The sequence below is a fragment of the Alligator mississippiensis genome, chromosome 2 (assembly GCF_030867095.1).
Source record: "Alligator mississippiensis isolate rAllMis1 chromosome 2, rAllMis1, whole genome shotgun sequence".
In the NCBI taxonomy this organism is placed as follows: domain Eukaryota; kingdom Metazoa; phylum Chordata; order Crocodylia; family Alligatoridae; genus Alligator; species Alligator mississippiensis.
This window is the reverse complement of record NC_081825.1, coordinates 146,891,383-146,914,482: the sequence shown is the minus strand read 5'-3', so window position 1 is coordinate 146,914,482 and position 23,100 is coordinate 146,891,383. Positions and strand designations below refer to the sequence as shown.

The window sequence follows — 23,100 nt, the reverse complement described above, 5'->3', positions numbered from 1 at the left end:
GGAGAGACGAGGGAGGGATCCCTGCTTGAGCAGCGAGTTGTGGGGGTGGTGAAAAGGGATGAGAACGGGGCAGGAGGAAGCCAAGCAGACCAGCCAAGGAGTGGAAGAGCAGGGCCAGCCCTGCTCTTGAGCAGAGAGCCCCGCCCAGGGCTGCAAAGCATCTGGGAAGCTGGGGGACTCTGGTTTAAGTTAAACCAGGAAGGGGTCTGGGACAGACATTGCATAAACCAGTTTGACCCAAATCAGTTAAGTCTGATACTACATTCAACCAGGTTTATCTCAAACTGGTTTATGTGTATTGAATGTCTGTTCTGTTACAGGTTTAAACTAGTTTCTGATCACTTAAACCAGTTTATAAACTTTCATTTCTAGCCAGGAGAACTTTTACAATCTACTCTCCAATGCCTGAAGAAGGGTGTTTGTGCCCAAAAGCTTGCAATTAAAATTTTTTTTTTTGCAAAAATCTTGTTGGTTTAATAAAAGATATCATCTCTACTAGGAGTCCTGATTGCCTTTTCCTCTAGACCAATATAGCTACAACCTGGATACCTAAACTAATAATGCACCTTTCTGCTCAAACTATATCACCTAAAGAAGAAAAACACAGTGTTGTCCAATAAATGGAGTTATTTTTTTTTCAATAAATAACATTAAGAAGTAACATTAACATTCAAGTTTCTCAAGTGGATATTAATAAGGATATAACCTTTGCCATCATTAATTGTTTCATGGAATACAAATGGACTGCTGCCACCTTTTGGTTGTACAAGGCAAACAAGTGACATTGGTATCCCATCTATCTATTGATATTGCTGCAGAACAAAAGTTAAAGCATGCCTACTGCAATATCTAAAATAATCTATAGAATTTATAAATGTGGGTGATTAGTTAGCAAAGAATCAAGCAACTGATTGCTGATACAAGATGTTTATCTTCCTCCACCACGGTCATTATATATATATTAAGTATATTTCTATCTATATACACACAAACCTTTGTATACATACACATACATATATACAGACATTAATCTTTATATGTTGATGTGTGGGTGTGTGTGCGCGCGCACGTGCGTATGTATGTACACACACATAAAGAGCTTTATGTACATAGATAAAAATATACTCAGGTCTATATCTATAAATCGATATAGTAATGAGATACTTAAAAGGCAACATGGCTGATGGTTGGTATATAATAAAATATTAGATATTAGCTACCTCATGTGTTTTAAGTATCTTTATATCACATTATATTAAAAGCATATAATATCTGTAGTAGTTATATAAAAAAAAAAAGTGTATGAAGTGATATATGCACACTTGCTTTATGACAATTTAATACCAATTAATAGGGTTAACATTTTTTTAAAAATGTATTTTCTTCACAGCCAAATAGAAATGCACTCCTAGGGATACGGATTGATGTCAATAATCTACTGTCACTTACAAGTAATGACTACTGAGTAATAATTCAATTATCATATTAAAAGTTCAACAGGACCCAACATACTGTAAAATTAGAAGCCAGTCAATACCACAGTCATTATGTATAATACCATTGATTGGGTGTACCAAACCCTATCCTTGATGACAGTTGATTACAATGATCCTTGTACACAAACACTGAAGAGCCATCCTTAAATAGAACAATAAACCAAAGACAGGAGGGGAGAGAAGAGAAGAGAAGGCATGCGGGGTATGATTCTCAATAGCTAAATGAAAAAAGCAAAGAGTATCTTTCCAATAAATATTCTAAAACTAAACATTGCCCATCCAAAGTCAGATGTCTGCTACCAGATTATTTCCAGAAATCAAGCACTTAAAATCTAGCAAATGAATAGTTGAGTGCATATGCACATAGTGCAATCATATCCAGAAGTCAATCCTTCAGCAAAGCCAGTAGACCTGAATGGACTGTCTAAAAAACATTTACACGTTCTGTGTCTTTTAGCATTTCAGGCTTCATATTATATTTGTACTCCACATTATTGGGGTTACCATATTTCCAAGTCCAGAAGAGGAAACCTCTCATGCAGGGCAGGGGAGCAGGGGGAATGACAGCGCCAAGGGGGGCGGGGGGGGGGCAGTGACATGTTGGTGCCCTGCCCCCGCCTATTCTGTTGCCCCTCACTCCTAAGCCACAGCCTTGCCCAGCCCTGCTGCTAACCCTCACTCCTAACACACTGACCCCAGCCTTGCCAGTGCCCCTCACTCTCAAAGCAAAGACCCTGCCCCCCTGGGCCATGATGGTGTCCCTCACTCACGACCCACAGCCCCCTGCCCCCCCAGCCCTGCTGGAGGGGCCCCAGCTGTCCCCATCCTGACTTGGCCAGAGTGCGGTGGCTCCGATTCATGCAGGCAGCAGCAGAATGGGTCTGGGAGGAAAGTGGAGAGGAGGCTTGTGGCACCACCCTGGGCTGGGGCTGCTGTGCCGCAGCCTGGCCACAGAGTTCCCCACTGCCCTTAAAGCCCACCCCCAGCCCTTTCCCCCCCACTGGAGGGGCAGACATCCCTCCCATCCCATCACAGCCCCAGCCCCAACCCCCACCTGCCCTGATCAAATGTCCAGGATTTTGCTTTGCTCTGCTGGTGAGAGCAGGTGGAGGACAAAGTTCCCTTCCAGCCCTAAACTTCTGCAAATCTGATCAGAGGCAGCAGAGAGCATCACATGGGTCTGTGCATGCCTCTGCAGCTGCAGACAGGTATGTCTGTGCTCCCTGATGCCTCCGATCACCCTCCCCCTGCTTGCACCAGTGGAGCAAAGCAAAATCCCAGCCATTTGGTCAGATTTTAAAAACCTGCCCGGACAGAGATGAGTGGGTTCAAAAAGAAGAGGACATGTATGGAAAAACCTGGACATATGGTAACCCTATGCATTATACTTGTGCTCCTAGGTACCATGTGAAATGTTGTCCACTTCCTCCTGTAGCCTCCTCTTTCTAAGTTCTGGGTGGTTTTCTTTACTTGGCACTATCAGTGAATCTCATCCTCTCCCAAACTGAAAAATCTGTCCTTTCTAAAGGCCTACATTTCTGTCCAGAAAAATACCCTAACAAAATACTTCAATGTGGAGAACTAGAAGAATTCTTCCGATGCCTGCGCCTCAAAGAATATTTCCATGACCAAACTGAACCCACTCCCAACAACAACTCATCCTCTGACAACATTCAGGAAAGGATCAATGAATGCCAAAAAGCCCAAAAAAAACATCAGATTGGGCACCTCGCAGTGGACAAAACCCTAACCTTGACCACTACATTGACTGCTTCAGGGAAAGAATGAACAATGAAATAATCAGCAACACACGCCACCACAACCACCTCTCTCTACCAGAGAAAAAGGCCATAGAATCTCTAAGATCCAACCACCAAATAGTAATAAAACCAGCAGATAAAGAGGAGCCAGTCATCCTAAACCATGAGGATTACATAAAGGAAGCCAACAGACAGCTCTCCGACACCACCTACTACAGAGAACTACAAGAAGATCCTACTCCCCTTTTCACCAAAAAACTCAACAATACCATCAAATCATTTCCATCAAGACTACAAGAGAAACTACAGACCTTGATGCCCCTCCTACCTAACCTGGGGACTTTTTACATGCTCCCTAAAATCCACAAACAAGGGAACCCTGGCAGACCTATCATATCCAACCATGGGACCCTAACTGAGGAAATATCAGGTTTTGTTGAATCAATCCTAAAACCGCTCGTCACCCACAGAGCAAGTTTTGTACAAGACACTGCAGACTTTCTACGGAAACTTAAAAACCTAGACCACCTTCCCAGCATCACAGTCCTAGCTACCATGGATGTTACCAGCCTATATACCAACATCCCACACCAGGATGGCATCCATGCCTGCCTTACATATCTACAGGAACAAGATTACAACTCAGAATACAGACCCAAAGATATTACTGACCTAATACACTTGATCCTCACACACAACAATTTCACTTTTAATAATCAACACTTCCTCCAGATGATGGGAACAGCTATGGGCACTAAAGTGGCCCCACAGTATGCCAACCTTTTTATGAGCCACCTGAAAGACAACTTCCTCAAGAACTGCACCATCAAACCCTTGCTATACTTAAGATCCATTGATGACATCTTCATCATTTGGAGTGAGAACCTGCAGTTTGATTGAGTTCCACCAGAAATTCAACAGTCACCATCCCTCCATCCAACTTTCTTTAGAATACTCCAGCACCAACATCTCCTTTTTAGACACAATGATCTGTATCCAGAAGGGTAAAATACAGACCACAGTATACAAGAAACCCACAGACCAACATACATATCTGCACAGAACCAGCAATCACCCTAAACGCACCAAAAAAGCTGTGATATACAGCCAAGCCCTCAGATACCACCGCATTTGTACTGAAGAGAACACCCAGGATTGCCACCTCACCAATCTTAAAAAGGCTTTCACCCAACAAGGACATTTGTCCAGAGAGGTAGATCGCATGTTTGAAAGAGCCACGTGGATACCATGTGAAGAACTGCTGCAGTACAGAAGAAAAACCCCCACAAATCACACACTGCTGGTTATGACATATCACCCCTCCCTTGAACCTGTACGGAAAATCCTCAAGAAGTTGCAACCCATACTAGACAGAGACCCTATTCTTAAAAAGATCTTCCCAGAGCCACCCATCCTAGCTTTCAGACAAGCACCAAACCTTGCCAACCTCAACACCAGATGCGAACTTCCTCAAGCCCAGAACACACCAAAAGGATCCAGACCGTGCCATGACAAGAAATGCAAAAACCTGCCAACCCATCTCCACCACCCCCACTATTACTACACCCCACAACAGAGCATCCCAGGATCTTACAACTGCACCTCCAGAAGTAATATACCTCATCCAATGCACCAAATGCCTGATGGAAAATATGTAGGAGAGACCAAACAACAACTGCGCACCAGAATGAATGCACACCGGAAATCCATCAAAGACAGAAATGTGCCCCCACCAGTAATTGGGTATTTCTCACAGGAGGGCCACTCTCTCTCCAATCTCTCAGTCCTGATCCTCAAGGGAACCTTATACAACACTTCCCAGAGACGAGCCTATGAACTCCATTTCATCAACCTCCTGGATACTAGAGATCAGGGACTAAACATAGACATTGGATTTTTGATACATGATAATCTGCCTGGCAACTGACTCCCCAGCCCAGCCCCTGGCTTTTTTTACTTTTCATTCCATCCAGGAAGAGCACACACCAACTGCTGAAACTTCCTCAGGCTGACAAAGAGTTTTTGAACCCGAAAGCTTGCTTAATAAATATTCTCCAACTATTTGGGTTGGTCTAATAAAAGATATCAAAATTCACCCGAGGAACCTTGTGTGCCTCTCCCAAGGAGACATTTGAGGGCATAAAGCTAGTTTGGAAGCTGGAAAAAAAAAAGACAAAAAAACAAAAAAAACAAAAACCACACACCAAACAAATCACCCTCTACACCTTTTTTTCCCCCAGAGGTGGTTCCAGGTCCAGAATGGGATCAGAGTATAAAAGGTGTAAAAGAACCCAGCGTGTTCAGAGACAAATGTAACATTTGGTCATTGCAATAACAAGCAACAAGTTACTTTCAAGAACATACCAGGTTTGCAACATATGGAGAACTAAATCCAAGTAAGCTCTCCTTTCCCCACTTTACTTGCTATAGGGGTAATTCAGGGACTGCTCCTTACTGTTGATTAGGCATAGCAAGAAGATAACCCTACCCCTACATAACTAGGTATCTCCCTTAAGACTGAGATTTTCAAATTTGGATGGATGGAGTTAGACCTTGCACAGCCTCTCGGTTATCTTAGAGGGAAACAACAGCAATCCTTGCAGTTGCTTGTTGGTGACCCTGGTTCATAATAAGCCCTGCAAAGGCCACAGAAATATTAGCTGTAATCCATAGAGGTACAGGGACCAGGATGCCTTGTCTCTGAGCTTCCTATTGGCACGGTATTATACAGGAAGATTGTCATTTTACTGCCAAAACATGTGGACCTGCAGTTTTTTGCATCGCAGCAACGTAGCCCAAAGCTGAGGATAGCATCTTAGCATTGGCGATTCTCAGAAATGTAAGGTTCCAGCTAAGACCCAAGAGTCCAAAGGAAATATAATAAGCACAGAGCAAGCCAATTACCGAGTTGTCTGACACCAACCCACACTCCCTCCAAAAGAATGCATTAGTCTGAGTACAATCACAGGCCCTACAGCATCCTCTTGTGGCCACTGAGTTTGGAAACAGCCTGCAGGTTACATTACATAGAAGGTCACATCATACCATTTCATTGAAAGCAGCTGCAGGCAACCCCTTCTTAGTGCTCTTAATCGGTTCCTGAAAAATTGAGCATTAAGCAAAACGAGCGTTAAATGAAACCGAAAGTAATTTGACAACCCAAGAAGGCAACTGCAATTGTTTTTAATGACCCAAGATGGCGACCACGAGCATTACAATGAAACTCACTGAGCACTAAGTGAAATCAGGTATCAATTTCAAATGAGCGTTACAGCGAAATAGTGCTAAGCAAAACAGCATTAAGCGAGGGTTGCCTGTAGTAACTATGCCCTGTTCTAGAGGGGTTATGGAGTTTTCCTTTTTTTCTAGGTCTCTTTTCCAGTTAGCACTTATAATATGTATCGGGTGTCCACCCTTGTGATTCAAGTTTTCACCTTTTTATTGTTCCTCCTGAATTTTCCAGTTTGTAGGAGAAAAATTATGTATACTAAAAATACAATTATGTTTATTATCCAATAGGTGCTAAAGGGAAGGCAACAAAGCAGATTGCATGCTGTGCAGCTCACTTCAGAGCTGTTCAGGGCCAAGCCCCAAACCCTGGACCACATGGGACTGTATTCACAAGAGTTGGACATCAAGCAGATCTACCTGATCCATTTCCCATTCTCATCTTACTGTGTTTCTTCTGCTGATCTTCCTTAAACAGTTCAGTGACAGGCCTTTTCAGATCACCATCCCTGGGACATAGGAGAAAAGACACAGTTTAGAGTTTACAGTTACTTTTAAAAGAAAGTTGGGTTACCATATTTTTTGGTTCCTATGCAGGGTATCACTCATTCTAAAGAATACATGGGTACTCATATTTGTAGCCACAAGTCATTGTCCCATGACAGTAGTGACACCCCCTGTTCCGCCAACCAAACATGTATTGTGATACCGTTATGTGAATGGTCTGTAGTAGGCAGCCTTTTCTTCCTGCAGGCTGGACTGACCCACCTCGGGTCAGAGCTAAGTGGGCACTAGAATCCGGTTGCTGTTGCCATTTGTCTCTTCTTGCAGGGGCAGATTAAGATTCATTGGGGCTCTGGGCCTGGGCCTGGCCCCCCTCCATGGCCTGGGCCCCCCTGACCCATGCCTTGCCCCACAGCCATGGGCTTTGTCCCCAGCCAGTGCAGCAGGAGCAGTGGCTGGGGCAGGACATGCTGTCCCCTAGGCTCTGGGCAGAAGCCGTGGCCACCCCTGGCCACAGGTCCACACTGGAGCCAATGTCAGGGGTGCAGAGCCGCTGCCTGGCAGGCACCTGCAGCATGGACCGAGCTCCAGGGGCAGCCCCTCACCCTGTCGCAGCTCAATCCAGCTGCAGCAACTCCTGATAAAAAGACATCCAGCAGCCACAGCCTGCTGGCCTGCGCCCAGCTGGCTCATGCATTAATCCGCCTATGTCCCCTTGGTGGCATGGGCAAACTGCCTGCAAAATGTGTGGAAAGACCCTCCAAAAGGTGCTTCCTCTCCTCCCTGCTGCCAAATGCTGCTGAAGCCCCACATCCATGGGTTGGATATAAAAGGTCCCACATGCTGGATCTAGTCCACAAGCCATAAGTTGCTGGCACCTGGTCTTTACAGAGGGTAACAGCCTACTTTTACAACCAATTACTCCAGTAGCGGAAGAAGTAGCAGTGTGGGCTGTGATTTGTGCGTGTCCTTCCATGGCCAAAAAGATTAAACTATACTCATACGCTATGAGTTCTAGTCCCAATCTAGCTTTAAAAAGGGCTCATAAAATAAAAGCAAACATCAATTACTTCAGTCCCTTTATAGGGCTTAGCAAACGTAAAGTTGCAAAGACAACCTCCATTCTGGAATTGTCCAATTTCTGAGCACTAGAGTTTGCAAACGTAATGCTTGTGGTTTATATTATGGGTTCCTATCAGAAATTACAGGTGACACTCTAGTAAGCACTGTATCAACATATAGTAAGAGACACGATCTCTGCTCCCAAGAATTTATAGCAGGGGTGGGCAATTATTTCAGGTGGAAGGCTGCTTACTGAGTTTTGGCAAGCTGTCCAGGGCCACATGGGTAGCCCTGCCCCCTGACAGGTGCCACACCCCCTGGTTGCCATCTTAGGACCAGAAGTTCTGCCCGCTAACCCCCAGCATTTGCCACCAGAAGTCCCTCCCCTTGCCCTCAGGAGTACTCCTTTCAGCAAAGGGTTTGCCATCTCAGAACCAGAAAAATACCAAATTATGTTCTAAAAATCAAACATCTACAACATTTATTAACTTGATTTAAAAATGCATTTTTGTCCTGATTTACATGCATTTCTGTAGTGCACACAGAGGTGATTGCACAATAGCTTAAAATGAAGTCTTACTCTTGTATATTGTGCAGAGGTGAAAGGCATGGGGTGGGTAAAGGTTTGTGAATGTGTGGGTATGTGGGGGAGGGTATGGGTGGATATGGGGTTTGTGGGGGGGGGAAAAAGAGTGGCTGTGGGTGTGTGAGGGTTTGCGTGTATGGTGGGGTGTGCTTGTGGGACTTGCCCTATGAACACACACACACACACACACACACACACACACACACACACCCCTCTCTCTCTCTGATTGCTTTCCGTCTCTCTCCCTTCCTCACTGCACACACACACCCTCCCCTTCCTGGCCCCAGGGTACTAGCGCAGCCCCGTGCTGCCAAAGTCCGGTGATGCCATGTGGTGCTGGAGCAGGCACGCAGAGACGCAGTTAAAGCCAGGGCAGGCAGAGGCTTCCAGTTGGTGGGGCGGGGGTGGGATGGGGCTGGACCAGCCTTGTTGCTGGCTCCTGCCGGCTCTCCCTGGCTCCTACTGCCCCTGGCTCCTGTCATCTTTGACAGGCATCTAGGAGCAGATAAATATTACATTTTCTAAATGTTTTAGTGACCCCACAGGCTGGATAGAATGGTCTGGTGGGTTGAATCTAGCCTGTGGACTGTATTTTACCTGCCCCTGGTTTATAGCCAAGGTTAGCAACAAGGTACAGCAGGTAAAATTAAAAAACACATGTGTAGGGAGGCAGGGAGAGAGAAGATGAGAAAACAGAGATGGACCTATTTACATACAAACTCTCCATGCAGTTCAGACAGTTCCACAAACCTAACCATTATCAGCTGGCAATACTCTGAACATTACAACAAAAGCAAGTTCTAGGGTGTGTACAGAAGTGTTCTGTGCATGTTTTACTGTGCTGTAATTTAGAGCACTTTTTGTAGAACTATAAAGTTACAGCGTTCCTAAACATGACAGAAGTGCAGTGTTTGGTGGGAGGGGAGGGGTGGGGTCTCTGAGCCTCCGTGCACTTTCCAGGCTAGGAAGTAGGGAGTGTTCCACAGAGAAGCAGCTCTGGTCATACCTCATTTAAAAAGGGTTCATTTAAAGTGCTGTACTTATTTTTAAAGTACTGTAAAGCTGTGCACTTCTGTTAAGTCATGGCAATAAAGCACTTTAAAGGGGGGGGCGGGGAAAACCAACCCAACTTCTGTACACACCCTTTAGCTCCTAAAGTTTAGAATAGTAAGAGACTATGGTCCAAGTTTATACCTTTTGTTAACTTCATTGAAATTCACAGAGTTATACCACAGATGCATTTGGTCACTTTCAGCCTAGTCTTATACCCATGTGAAGGAAGGCAGAAGAATCTACTTACTGCCACTGTCTCTCTAGAAGCAGAGGTGACTGACCCAGCCCTCTCCTTCCTAGGTGGTAGTCTTTCATTTCTGAGTATTCAAACAAGAGGTCTGGGTGACAGACCTCAGAGGAACTTCCATTAGATCCTATCCCCATGAGCTGGCCAATTTACAAGCCCATAACAAATAAATTCCTGGACAAATTACTGTATATGCAACCAACACACACACACCTCTTAGAGAAAAGGAAATCTAGAGTCAAATGCATCAATCACTGAGCCCCTTCACCACAAATACAGATTTCATGGACCAAATCCCTGGAGTTTGACACACACTGGTTCTCTCTTTCTGATGTCCTATATTTCTTTAAGAGCAGTTTTACTTTTCTCATCCTACTTCTGTAGCATGAACTAAGCCTGAGGTAAAACACAATTAGAAAGTAGGAGTGATTTTATATATAAAAGCACAGGGTGCATCTACACATTTATTAATGTGCTTTTGCTAATGTACATTAAATTTAGTGCCCTGGGTGCCTGTACATAAGCATGGAGGCTGCTCCAACACACTGGAATTCCAGCGCATTGGAGTAGACTGGATTAATTGAGTCTGCTAGAGCACAGTAAGTGCCATGCTCCAGCAGTCTCCTACACCTCATTATCAGAGTCCCCATGCTTAAAAAATGGTGGTGGGGGCACTTGAACTGAAATTCATTCAATGAGCTTTAGTTCAAGTGCCCCCACCACCATTTTTAAGCATGGGGACATTGATACATTAGACATGGCAGCGCTTTAATTAGAGTGGCTCTCAGAGCTGCCTCCTCCCCTCCTCCTGCCCCCACATCCTCAGAGCATGTGTAAAAGTGCACTCCATTGGAGGAACTAGAAAAAGGCACATTAGCCTATTTTAATGTGCATTAGCGAAAATGCATTTTCTGTGTTACTTTAATGCGCATTAAAACAAACTAATGTGCATTAAAGCTCATGCATAGACACACCCACTGTGTGCAAATACTCGTTCAAATTCTGCCAATCTGAAATGGTTCTATTTAACCATTTAACCAATAAAGAATGCACATGAGGCCTTTTTCACTAAGTCAAATCCCACCTGAGCTGCCAGAGCACAAACAAAAATAGCTGAAGGCAAATCAAATCAGGGAACAGAAAACAAACACATACATGAGAGCATCCATACATGTGCTCCAGAGTGGAGGGGGTAGGGGCACTTTAATTAGAGTATCTCTCAGATCTGCTTTAATTAAAGTGCCCACAGTGTCGCATGTATTCAGCATCCAGCACTTAGTGTCCCTGCTGCCATTTTGAACTAAAGCTCATTTGAAGAGCTTTAGTTAAAGTGCCCCCACTGCCATACTAGGATTCTTTTTGCCAGAGCCCCCCAAGGACTGACACAAGCCCCTTGTCTGATTTGGTATCAAGTAAACTTTAATAGCAATCCCTAATCTTTATTACAGGTTCCCTCCCCATAATATGACCTGGCAATTTGTTATAGGGAAACTGTTGTGCCCTGCTCACCCAGTGCCCAATCACAGCACTCACATCTCTCAGTGCCAAATAAGGCACTCTGTTCAATTTTGTTGCTTAGTTCCAGGGAGGCCTGGCCTGGCAAAAAGCCAGTTTGCCTGCTAACGGGTGTGGGTGCTTTAATTAGAGCAGCTCTCAGATCTGCTCTAGTTAAAGTGCCTGCAGTGTCACATGTATTCATAATCCAGCACTTCAAAATGGTATTGGGGGCACTTTAACTAAAGCTCATTCGACAAGCGTTGGTTAAAACACCCCTGCTGCCATTTTGAAATGTGGGGACACCGAATACTCGTGGCATGGAGGCTGCTGCAGCACGCTCCAGCAGACTCACAAACACAGTGAGTTGTACACATTGTACAACTAGTACACATTGGAGCACTACATGTATAGGTGCCCTGAGTCTCTTTAGTAGCCAGTCATATAGAACAATCAGTGCTGAAGTGATGGATAATCTACAGACTGTAGCTTGCCTCAAAAAAAATGATTCGCTGAATATATGAAACTTTTGGATGTTTTCAAGTCTGCTGGGCCAGATGATCTGCATCCGAGAGTCCTGAAAGAACTGTAGCTGTTTGAAGAGTTGCGGGACTTGGGAGTGGTCCCAAATGACTGAAAGAGGGCCAACATGCTACTCATCTTTAAGAAAGGGAAGAGGGATGACCCTGCAAACTATAGACTGGTCAGTCTGACTATAGTCCTGGGAAAAAATGGTTAAAGAGGCCATCAATTACAAGCTTGTAACTGGTGGGGTATTAAGAAGCAACCAGCATGGCTTTGTCAAGAGTAGATCATGCCCGACAAACCCGGTGTCCTTTTATGACGAGGTAACTAACCAACTGCACAAGGGACATGTGGTTTATATCATTTACTTCGACTTCCATAAAGCCTTTGACTCTGTTTCCCATGAGATTCTCTCAATTAAATTGGAGGGTAGTGGGCTGGGCCAGTCTACAGTGAGGTGGGTGGACAACTGGCTTAAGGGCCAATCCCAGACACTGACTTAGTGTCCCCTAGGGATTGGTGCTTGGACCCATGCTCTTTAAACACATTTATCAATTACTTGGATGAGGGTGTGGGAAGCTCAATGATTAAGTTTGTGGATGATACCAACCCGTGGGGAAATGCAGGCACATCAGAGGATAGAGTAAGGATCCAGGATGACGTTGACAGACTGGTTCTATAGGCTGAACAGAATCAGATGAAGAACCCCATCACTTTTCCCTGTTAAATCTCATCTGGGGAGGAAGAACCTTCATCATAACTACATGAGGGGTGATGGTCCACTGGCTGGCACAGCATCTGAACAGGACTTGGAGGTCACAACCAACCAGAAGAAAAACATGAGCCAGTGCAATGAAGTCACCAGCAGGGTAAACAGAACTCTGGTGTGCATTATCTGCTGTGTTGCCAGTAGATCAGGGAGGTGCTTCTCCCTCTATTTGGCATTGGTGAGGCCACAGGTTGATTACTGTGTCCAGCTCTGGGCACTGCACTTCGGGAAAGGTGTGTGTAACAGGGACTCCGGCCAGAGCCTTGTTACTTAGACTAGGTCGGGCCAGATTGACTTGATGATGAATCCTGCCAGGTGGGAGAAATTGCACACCTGGGAGAGAACCAGGTGATTAGCCTGCTGAACCGAGCATAAAAATGGCAGCAGGGAAAAGAACTTTTGCCTTCGGTCACCAGGAGGAAGAGCAAGGAGTGGTGATGTGCTCAGAGGGAGGGAGACCTACCAGGAAGAAGAAAGAACTCCAAGAAGAGGGAGGCTCCTGAAATATGCAGCAGGTCAGTGACAAAGTTTGCCTTCCCGGGAACCTTGTCATATTGACAAATGCAAGAGGAGCAGAGACACCAGGTGATGGATCCCCGAGAGGCGTGGCAGATCAGCAACAAAGAGGCTTGCCCTGCCGGTGATCCCCACTGTGCCGGTGAGGGCAGGGGAGCCTGAAACACCAAGTGGCAGATCCTCGAGTGACGCAGCAAAAAGACTGTCTCTGCCAGCAACTCCTGCTGTGCCAGCAAGTTGAGGGGAAGAGTCTGAAGTGCCGGGCAGTAAATTCCCCTGGGACCTCTAAGGAGGAGAAATAGTGCTCCTCATCAAGATAAAAGGGGTCTGGGGTTAATCCCAAGAGTGGATTCCAATGGGAGTGTGGAAACTGGGAGCAGGAAATCCAGTTGAGAGGGAGAGAATGGCAGGAGACTACCCTCTGGATCGTGCACATGCAGAGAATGAGAGATGCTGAGGGTGTGTGCCACTAATGAGGTAATTAGCAGTGAAGAATCTCTGCCCAATGTATACAAAGTAACTAATCTGAAGGACTCTTGATTGTAACACTGCCTACTTTGCCAATGAAGTAATTGGCAAGAACATTGTTATTTCAGCACTGTTAAGCTAGAAATAAAAAACTTACACTGTGAGCATTTAACATCAGAGTGGCATTAATCTATCCAAGAACAACTAAAAATATTAACCTCCTTCCTTTTCCCTTTTTTATCTAAGTCATGGCAGGCGAGTATAAAGGAGAGCTGAGGATAAGATTGGCCATCCTGCTCAATGTGGATAATCTTGAGAGAGTACAGAGAGGGGGCACCCATATGATTAGGGGTCTGGAGGGTGGGCCCTATGAGGAGAGACTCTGGGTATTGGGCCTGTTCAGTCTGAGTAAGAGAAGGCTGAGAGGTGACTTCATAGCCTCCTACAAGTACATCAGGGGTGAGCAGCAACATCTAAGGGAGCAACTCTTCAAGAATGCACCCCTTGGAAGGATGAGGACCAATGGGCACAAGCTAATTGAGGGAAAATTTAGGCTGGACTTAAAGAAAATTTTCTTTCCCTTAAGAGTAACTAGAATCTAGAGCACACTCCCAGCAGAAGTGGTGCAGTCATCATCCCTGAAGGTGTTCAAGAGGAGGCTGGATAAGCACCTCGTTGATCTTGTTTGAGCCCAATAACAATCTACCCATGGTAGGGGACCAGACTTGATGATCTTGCAGTCCTCCGATTCTGTGATATATAAAGAAGAAACTATTATAGGCAAAGTAATTGATTTGACAACAAGCTTAAGAGTAGGAAAAAAAAAAAAATAGCTTGTTAGAAAACATTCCTTCCTCCCCCCCTCTCCAGTGGGAGTTCTAAGTGGTTATAATACAAACAAAGCATTTTCTACCATTCACGCTATAGTGCTGAACATAATTCAGAAGTCAAGCAGAGTTTAAACTATTTGCAATAGTCTAAACATAATAGTACAGGGATTTAGGCTTGTGTGCCTGATTCAAGCATGAATTATATGAAACAAAAGGTAGAGGGGTTTCATAGTTGGTAGGGTCGGAAGTGACCTAAGCAGATCATCAAGTCCAACCCCCTGCCATGGGCAGAAAAGAATGCTGGGGTCAAATGACTTCAGCTAGATGATTATCTAGCCTCCTTTTGAAGACCCCCAGGGTAGAAGCGAGCACCACTTCCCTTGCAAGTTGGTTCCAGATCCTAGCCACCCTGACTGTGAAGTAGTGCTTCCTGATGTCTAGCCTGAACCTACTCTCAAACAACTTGTGGCCGTTATTCCTAGTTACTCCTGGTAGTGGTCAGGGGAACAGGGACTCTCCCATTCCCCGCAGATCCCCCCTGGTAAGTTTATAGACAGCCACCAGATCCCCTCTCAGCCTTCTCTTGTGGAGGCTGAACAGGTTCAGGTCCCTTAGCCTCTCTTCATAGGGCCTGTCCTGCTGCCCCCTGACCATGCAAGTGGCCCTCCTTTGGACCCTTTCAATGCTGTCCACATCCCTCCTGAAGTGCAGTGACCAGAACTGGACGCAGTACTCCAATTGTGGCCTGACCAGTGTTGCATAGAGGGGGAGGATCACCTCCTTGGACCTGCTTGAGATGCATCTGTGGATGCACAATAAGGTGCAGTTAGCCTTACTGACTGCGTCCTCACATTGGCGGGCCATGTTATTATTGATTTCAAGATGGACTCCAAGGTCCTTTTCTGCCTCTGTGTTGATGGGAAGGGAGTTCCCCAGCCTATAGGTATGCTGCTGGTTCTTCCTCCCTAGGTGCAGTACCTTGCACTTGTCAGTATTGAATCCCACCCTATTCTCATCCTCCCACCCCTGTAACCCATCCAGATCTAGTTGTAGCCTGTCCCTCCCTTCTATCATGCCCACCTCTCCCCACATCTTAGTGTCATCTGTGAATTTGATCAAGGTGCTTTTCACCCCCTCGTTCAAATCGCTGATGAAGATGTTGAACAGTGCAGGCCTGAGGCAAGAGCCCTGGGGGACCCCAATGCCCACATCTCTCCAGGACAAAAATGACTCATCCACCACTACTCTCTGGGTGCAGCCCTCCAGCCAATTTGTGACCCATCCGACTGTGTAGGCATCAATGCCTACCTAATTTTTTTGATGAGAATGGGGCGAGAGACAGCGTTGAAGGCCTTCCTAAAGTCCAGAAAGACTATGTCCACTGCTACTCCTGCATCTAAGGATTTTGTGACCTAATTGTAAAAGGCAACCAGGTTGGTTGCCCCCAAGCATAATCTCCCCTGCTGGTCCCTTGCAGATGTGCTCCTAGATTATTCTCTCAAAAGAGCTTCCCCAGGACTGAGGTAAGACTAACAGGTCTATAGTTTCCTGGGTCCTCCTTCCTCCCTTTTTTGAAATTGGGGACCACATTAGCCCCTTTTCTAGTCCTCTGGCACCTGGCCAAAGCACCATGAGTGCTTATAAAGCTATGCCAGGAGTCACGCAATGACCCCTGCCAATTCCCTCAGCACCCTGGGGTAGAGATCATTTGGACCTGCCAATTTAAAAAAAAAAAAAAACAAAAAAAAAAAAAAAAAACCACACATTCAGCCCCACCAGAAGTTCCCTAACTATTCACTCTCTGACCCTAGGCCTGGCTGTGCCTCTCCCGAGTCTGTCCAGAATCCTGGTGGTGGGGAATGTCCCAGTCCCTGCTCAGAAAAATGGAGGCAAAGGATTTGTTAAAGAGGTCAGCTTTATTGTCTGGCGCAATCACCAGGTTGCCAACCATGTCCGCAGGGGCCTGACATTACCCAGTGCCTTGTTTTTACTCCCTACGTATTCAAAAAAAGGACTTCTTGTTATCTTTGATCCTGGTTGCTAGTCCTAGTTCTGTCTCCACCTTGGTCTTCCTAACAGCCCCCCTACAGTCTCGAGTAACAGAGGTATAATCCTTCTTGGCGATGGCCCATCCCTTCCACTGGGTGTACACCTCTTTTTAGCTTTCAGATGTTCCTGAATGCCTTTGAGCCATGGGGGCTTTTGAGCACTCTTTCCCCCTTTGGTTCACATTGGGACTGTCACCCTTTGGGCTCAGAGGATTGTCTCCTTAAGGAACAACCGCTCATCTTGGACTCCCAACTCCCCTGCCCTCTGGGACCTCAGTGCCTACTTGACTAGTCTCCTTAATCTCATTGAAATCGTCCCTCCTGAAGTCCAGGGGTACTGCCTTGCTGCAGGCCTTTGACACCCTGCGCTGGATGGTGAATTCTAGTAGGTGATGATTACCATCGCCCAGGTGGTTGAGAACTCACAGTCCCTTCACCAGGTTGTCACCTGTGGCCAGGACCAGGTCCAGCAAGGCATTTCCCCTGGTGGGACCGTGCACCTCCTAGGTAAGGTGGAGGTCCTGTATCTCAGCTAGGAACCTACGTGAGCAGTCAGACCTGGGTGACTGCTCCTCCCAGCAGATGTCCAGGTAGTTTAGGTCACCCATGATGACCATGTCCCTTGACTTAACTACCTCCGCGAGCTGACCTCCAAAGGGTATGTTCTTGGTTTCCATTTGTGTACGTCATAATACCTTCCATTATTTATTTTACTGACCGTGTTGCTTATATCAAAGAGTAGCATCCGTTATCCACCTAGATTATAACATCCAATGGAGAAATTTAGTGGGCTGCACAAATGACTTCTGTTTGAGGCATGCCATTTCTTTGTACTGTGCACTTACATTCATACAAACATACAGGAACAATCACTTAGTAGCTCCCACAAGCATAAATGCAGAGCTACAACTAGTAATTGTCTAGTGCATAAGAAATGGAACTGCCTCTACAAAGCCCCTCACATTCTGCCACACAAGCTACTGAACCTTATTTATTGGTACAGAGGCAAGAATGTTTCACCACCATCATCCAGATAATCACTGGGCCTTGAAATAGACCCTCCTAGAACCAGCATTCCCTCTAAACTTCATGGGGTGTGTGTGTGTGTGTGTGTGTGTGTGTGTGTGTGTGTGTGTGTGTGTGTGTGTGTGTGTGTGGCCACGCAGATGTGCCTGGAAGCCTTTTACGAGCGCCCCTGCGTGGGCACACATGGCGCACACCTTAGAGGGAACACTGCCTAGAAGTAGAACAGGAGTGCCTGGAGTTAGGTGAAAGGATGAAGCACCACCACACAAGGCAGATTCAGATTCACTTTATTACAAGCAAAGGTTACTTTTAAATGAATAGACCCTGGATTTGTTCAATGGTTTGCTGGAAATCTAGAGAAAAAAATTTGCGAATTAAAAGATTCATATCTCAGTATATCTTGGGAGCCACCTGCATCTCTTATGTCAGCAGTTCCCAATCTGTAGTACAGGTAGTACCAGTGGTACACAGACAACCCGTCAGTGGTACGTGTTTACAGATTTATTACAATTACTTTATCTGGCAAAAAGTTTGCTGATAGTACTTAAAGTTAGTGGTGATTTTAAATTGGTGGTGTGCAATGTCAGAGTTTGGGAACCGCTGTCCTATGTAGTTTAAAAATGCAGCTCCTCGTGATCAGGGATCCTAGTTTTATCTGTTTAAAGTTGTAAATTCTCTGATAAATACACACAAATTCTCCGATTAAAAACCCCCAAATCTGTCACTCCCCCCCACATCCCCCCCCCCCCCACGCTGGTGCTCCTCACTCCCCACCCACAGCTACCCAGTGCACAGGAGGCAGCTGCTGTGGTACAGTGGAATGGAGTGCAGAGCCCAGCTCCCCCTTCCCTGTGGGTGGTACAGTCAGAGTGCAACTCATACAGGGTGCAGATGTGAGATGCCCACTGCAGGTTCAGGCTCCCCACCTTGCTGCCCTCACCCCAGGTCCTCCGCAGCCCAGCTGGCAAGACCTGGCACAGCAGGGCAGAGCAAGGCCAGGCAGGAAAATTTGGTGCCACCACCATAAGCCAAATGCCTCCCTGGCAATGTGCACCCTGCAGCAGTGACAGTGGTGGTGCAGGGTTGTGCCCCTTGCTGCTGCCAGGTGGGCAAGGGGCACCTTGACAGGGTGGCACAGGGCCCACAGCAGTGACATCGAGCTTCCCTACCCCACTCTGCCCTGCTGCGCCAGGTCTCACCTGCTGGGCCGAGAAGGCCCCAAGGGGAGGGAAATAGGGCGGGGAGCCCTGACCCCACGGTGGGCAGCCAGCACCCACCCCCTGTGCACAAATTTGAGGGCATATGCATTTGTAGGTACAAATTGACTCATGATTAGTGAGACTTACTGCATAGCAAGCATGTCCATGTGTAAACACACATTCTTACTGCATAGTAAGCTATGCTACTGTGCAGTTAAGTGTCTTGTGTAGACACATTTACTGAGAACAGATTCCATCTTAAATGCAGCAATCAAGACCTGCAGGAGAATAATTTTATAGAACTAGTTGGAATTAGAGGATTTCATGCTCCCACATGCCACTAGATGGCATTTCTTTGCCATGTCTATAAAGCATGTTATACTGCTTATTACAGGTACAGCTGCTTAACAAAGCTTGTTCAGCAATATTAAGTACATCATGAAGCAGAGCCATAACCGGGTAGCCATATGTCCTGGCAGTAGCAGCACATGAGGAAATCACCTGTGGCAGCTGCTATTTCTGCCCCCCACCCCTACTCCCACACCCCAGTTACACCACTGTTATGCCATAAGTCAAATAGCAGAGTAGTGGGGAACCATCTGGCATATTGTACATTTGCTCTTAAAACAGAAGGTCAGCTATAGGTCAGTGACAGGTACATTTGTGTCACCCCCAGATGCACAGAGAGGAAAACAGCAGCAGGCAAAAAACACTGAAGGGAAGAAAGCATCTGAAGAAAGGCAAAACAGGGACTCAAAGCCACCCTTCCATTAGGGCATCTCAGTAGGGCTGTGCAAAGCTTCAGTCCCTAACTCGACTTGGCCACTGAATTGGGCCGAATCGGAATTGAATCAGGAGACCCTTTAATCTCTCCGAAGCAAAATCGGAACCCTCCAAATCAGCTTGGAGAGATTCAGCAATTCAGACATAGACACAGCTTTAAAGGTTTTTTTTCTACATACCTCAAGGTACCAGGTAGTTCATGAATGCTGCAATGCTGGGGTGCATGGAGTGTCCCACAGAAGCACAGGGGGCTCCCCAGTGCACTCGGCAGCAGACCTGGAAGTGGACCAGAAGCACTTTCAGTCCACTTCCGGGTCTCCCAGGGAGTGCGCAGGGCCCACCCCCCTATGTCCCCCTGGCTCAGCAACTGCTGCCTCCTGGGTCTGCGAGGGCATCCAGGGTCCCATGCTTCCTAGTGGACCCAGAAGTGGACCAGTAGTACTTCCGGTTCACTGCCAAGAATGTGGGGGGGCCCCCCCTGCACCCTTGTGGGAGGCTCCATCTGCCGCAGCATCACAGTGTTCATGAGCCATGCCTGGTTACTCAAGGTACGTAGAAAAAAAAAAAAAACAAAACAAAAAAAAAAAACACCATTTAAAGCTGTGTCTGTCTGAATCGCTGATTCTCCAAATCAGCAACTAATCTTCAGATTCGGCCAAATCGAAATCAGGGACAGTGATCCAAATCAACAAATTGAATCACTGTCCCCAGTTGAATCCAAATTGAATACAGCCCACTTCACACACCCGTACATCTCAGTGAACAACTTACAGGCATTTTAATAAGTGTTAAATGCATTGGTAGAGAGTCTAAGAGAACATTAACTATGTATACCCACCTACATTGTGTCCACTGACATACTTGAAGTAGGGGTGGCCAACCTGCAGCATGTGTATCAAAAGTCTCATGGGCAGCCTCTGTGTGTTGTATGCAGCAAACTGGGCAGGGAGCAGAAAGGAGAGTGGCAGATCCAGTAGGGAGAGAATCAGAGTGGCACTTGATGAGTTCCCCCCCTCCCCCAGACTTAATAATATTCATAGAACATGTGCTAGTTGTCCATTCATTCTTTAAAAACTATTTCTAAATGTGCTTGTCCTGTAAGTCATTACTACCACCACCACCACATTTTCCATGGGTAGCTGAGAGTTTGTGCCATTTTTTGTTTTTTTAAAAATGAGTTTAGCCTAGATAAACCCACTGAACGTTGTTACTTCAAAGGCACTGACAGTCATTTGTTACTCTGCAAAACTGAAGAATTTGTTCAGAGAATTACAGTACCCAAATCACATTGAGACAAGAGCCTGGTTGTCATTTGCATTAAAGTCAATTGACATTAAAATAAATTGAAAGCCTGAGGGGCCTGGGACCCTTCAGTCTGAAAAAGAGAAGGCTGAGAGGTGACTTCATAGCAGCTTACTGCTACATCAAGGGAATACATCAGGGGCTCAGTGAACAACTGTTCACCAGGGCACCCTTGGGGAAAACCAGGAGTAATGGCCACCTACACAGCCCAATGTCCCACTTTAAGTTCCTGTAAAGTTGTGAGATAACATTTTTCCCTGGGAAAATTGGGGCCAATTCCAATTAATTGCCATTCAAATTGTGGGTGTAAATGACTGTCCTTCCCTGTCCCCCTCACCCTCCACCTGTTTTGATGGGAGTCAAAGACCAGGACAATCAGACCCAGGATAAGCCCACCTCTATTTTTAGCCTATATCAGGGGTCAGCATGTACCAGAGCATGGTATGCAAAGTCATTTTGCTCAGTACAACACAGCTGGCTTAAGCTCTGGGCAGCTGTTGCTAGCCATGAAACCCCAGACTTCCTGCAGCAGGCAGCTGGGAGGCTGCAAGCAGCCTAGACTTCCTGGCAGGCAGCAGCTGCCCATAGCCTGGGGCAACTGTGGCAGGCAGCCAGGAGGCTACAAACAGCTGCACTGGGGTCCAGAGCCTCTGCAGTGGCAGCTGCACATGTGCCTTGAAGCGCATGGTCAGGAAGGGGCCTGGGGCAGCACAACCCCAGCCCTTCCCCATTCCTCTGCCTGGAGGTGCACATGTACCTGCCACCAGCAACAAGGATTGGGCCAGCTAGTCATCTCCCCTCTGAGCAATTTGGATACTGACACCACAAAAACACCTCCTCCACCATCCTGAGCGTGATATCCACACTGTCCTTGGGCCTATATTATTCAACATCTTCATTAATGATGTGCATATTGGCATCAGAAGCAGACTGACCAAGTTCACTGACAACACCAAACTTTGGGATAAAGCATCCATACCCGAGGACAGGAAGACAATACAGGCTAACCTTGACAGGCTCAGGAAATGGGCAGACAAGAACCTGATGGTGTTTAGCACCAAAAAAAATGCAAGGTTCTTGGAACAGGGGAGGGTGACCTGTTACATCTTCCCTGTTAATCCACACCTTATGTGGGGCGCCCTTGGAGTCTTCTTTAGAGTTCTTATGTCCCGCTCTCTACTCATCTGCCACATCTTGATGAAAGTTATTATGCTGATGTTCTTGCGAGTGGGAGACTGCCTATTGTATTTTGTGGCCTTTTGCCTAAATGGGCCTTGACCCCAGTTCCTCTAGCTAGGCCTCCCCCTCTAAACACACCACACCGGGTTTGACTCCAAGGCTCTAGCCTTTTCCAGCATCTTGAGGCTTGTGACCCTCTTTTCTACTCCAATCTAGAGCCCAGCCTCCCTGGCCCAGAGGCCCAGCCACTAGTCCTACAGACAGGGGATTGCTAGTTCAAATCTGGAGAATGGCCCTGAACTCACACTACCCCAGTCCACAGAAGAAAAATAAATAAATAAATAAATAAATAAATAAATAAAGATTACTCCTCAGGTGCACCAGACCACCCCAGCCTTTTAAGATCATTCTTTCTGGCACCAGGGTCTGCACCCCCAAAAAGCCACACCTTCACTGGTGCCAGGGTCCCCACTTTGTAGTGGGCCTCCTCCTTCCCCTAATAGCCTCACCCAAACCACCAGTGTTATTCAATAACCAAAGGAAAAAAAAATAAACAGTCCCATCCATGGGCAAAAACTGCCACCAAAAAAAATGCAATTAAGGAAAGCAGCATGCCAGCTTACATTTATGCCAGGTTCAGGCTTTGGCTCCCCACCATCGGCTACAGTCCTTACTCTGGGGCAGCTGCTGTCTCTCCGGGGCTTTCATAGCTCCCCTCCTCCAGCCTTTGGACTGCTTACCAAGCCTCTCCAGAGAGCTCTAGTATACACTCCTTCCCCTTTGGCTGCTGGTCCCTTACTACCACTCTGCCCAGGGTTTTTATAGTCCTGGCCAGCCCCTTCCAGTCAGCTGACTAGCTGGCCAGGCTCAGCACTTAACCCCCTGCTTACCAGCACTCCATACCCAGAAAGTTCTGACCTTAAAAGGGAGGACTTGTCTTACGGTGACAGGGCTATGATTCCCTGTTACAATTCTCTACCTTTGGAAGAAAAACCCACAGCATGCTTATAGGCTCAGCAGTGCTA

The 23,100-nt window shown here is 46.4% G+C and overlaps 1 protein-coding gene across 3 annotated transcripts in view; it reads right to left on the bottom strand.

Moving 5' to 3' along the window:
* Positions 1-22,858, bottom strand: part of GPAT3 (glycerol-3-phosphate acyltransferase 3) — an 82,367-nt gene extending 59,509 nt beyond the window's left edge. Inside the window, exons 1-3 of one of the 3 annotated variants that reach the window (XM_059722251.1) lie at positions 22,699-22,858; positions 20,433-20,532; positions 6,905-6,993 (exon numbers count right to left, since the gene is read on the bottom strand). In XM_059722251.1, the coding sequence (XP_059578234.1) occupies positions 6,905-6,913 (9 nt within the window). In that variant the 5' untranslated portion in view covers positions 6,914-6,993; positions 20,433-20,532; positions 22,699-22,858. Of the gene's footprint in view, positions 1-6,904; positions 6,994-19,773; positions 19,864-20,432; positions 20,533-22,698 lie in introns of those variants that run through there. The other 2 variants (XM_059722252.1, XM_019483947.2) reach the window with 2 other exon arrangements.
* Positions 22,859-23,100: the final 242 nt, after the last annotated feature.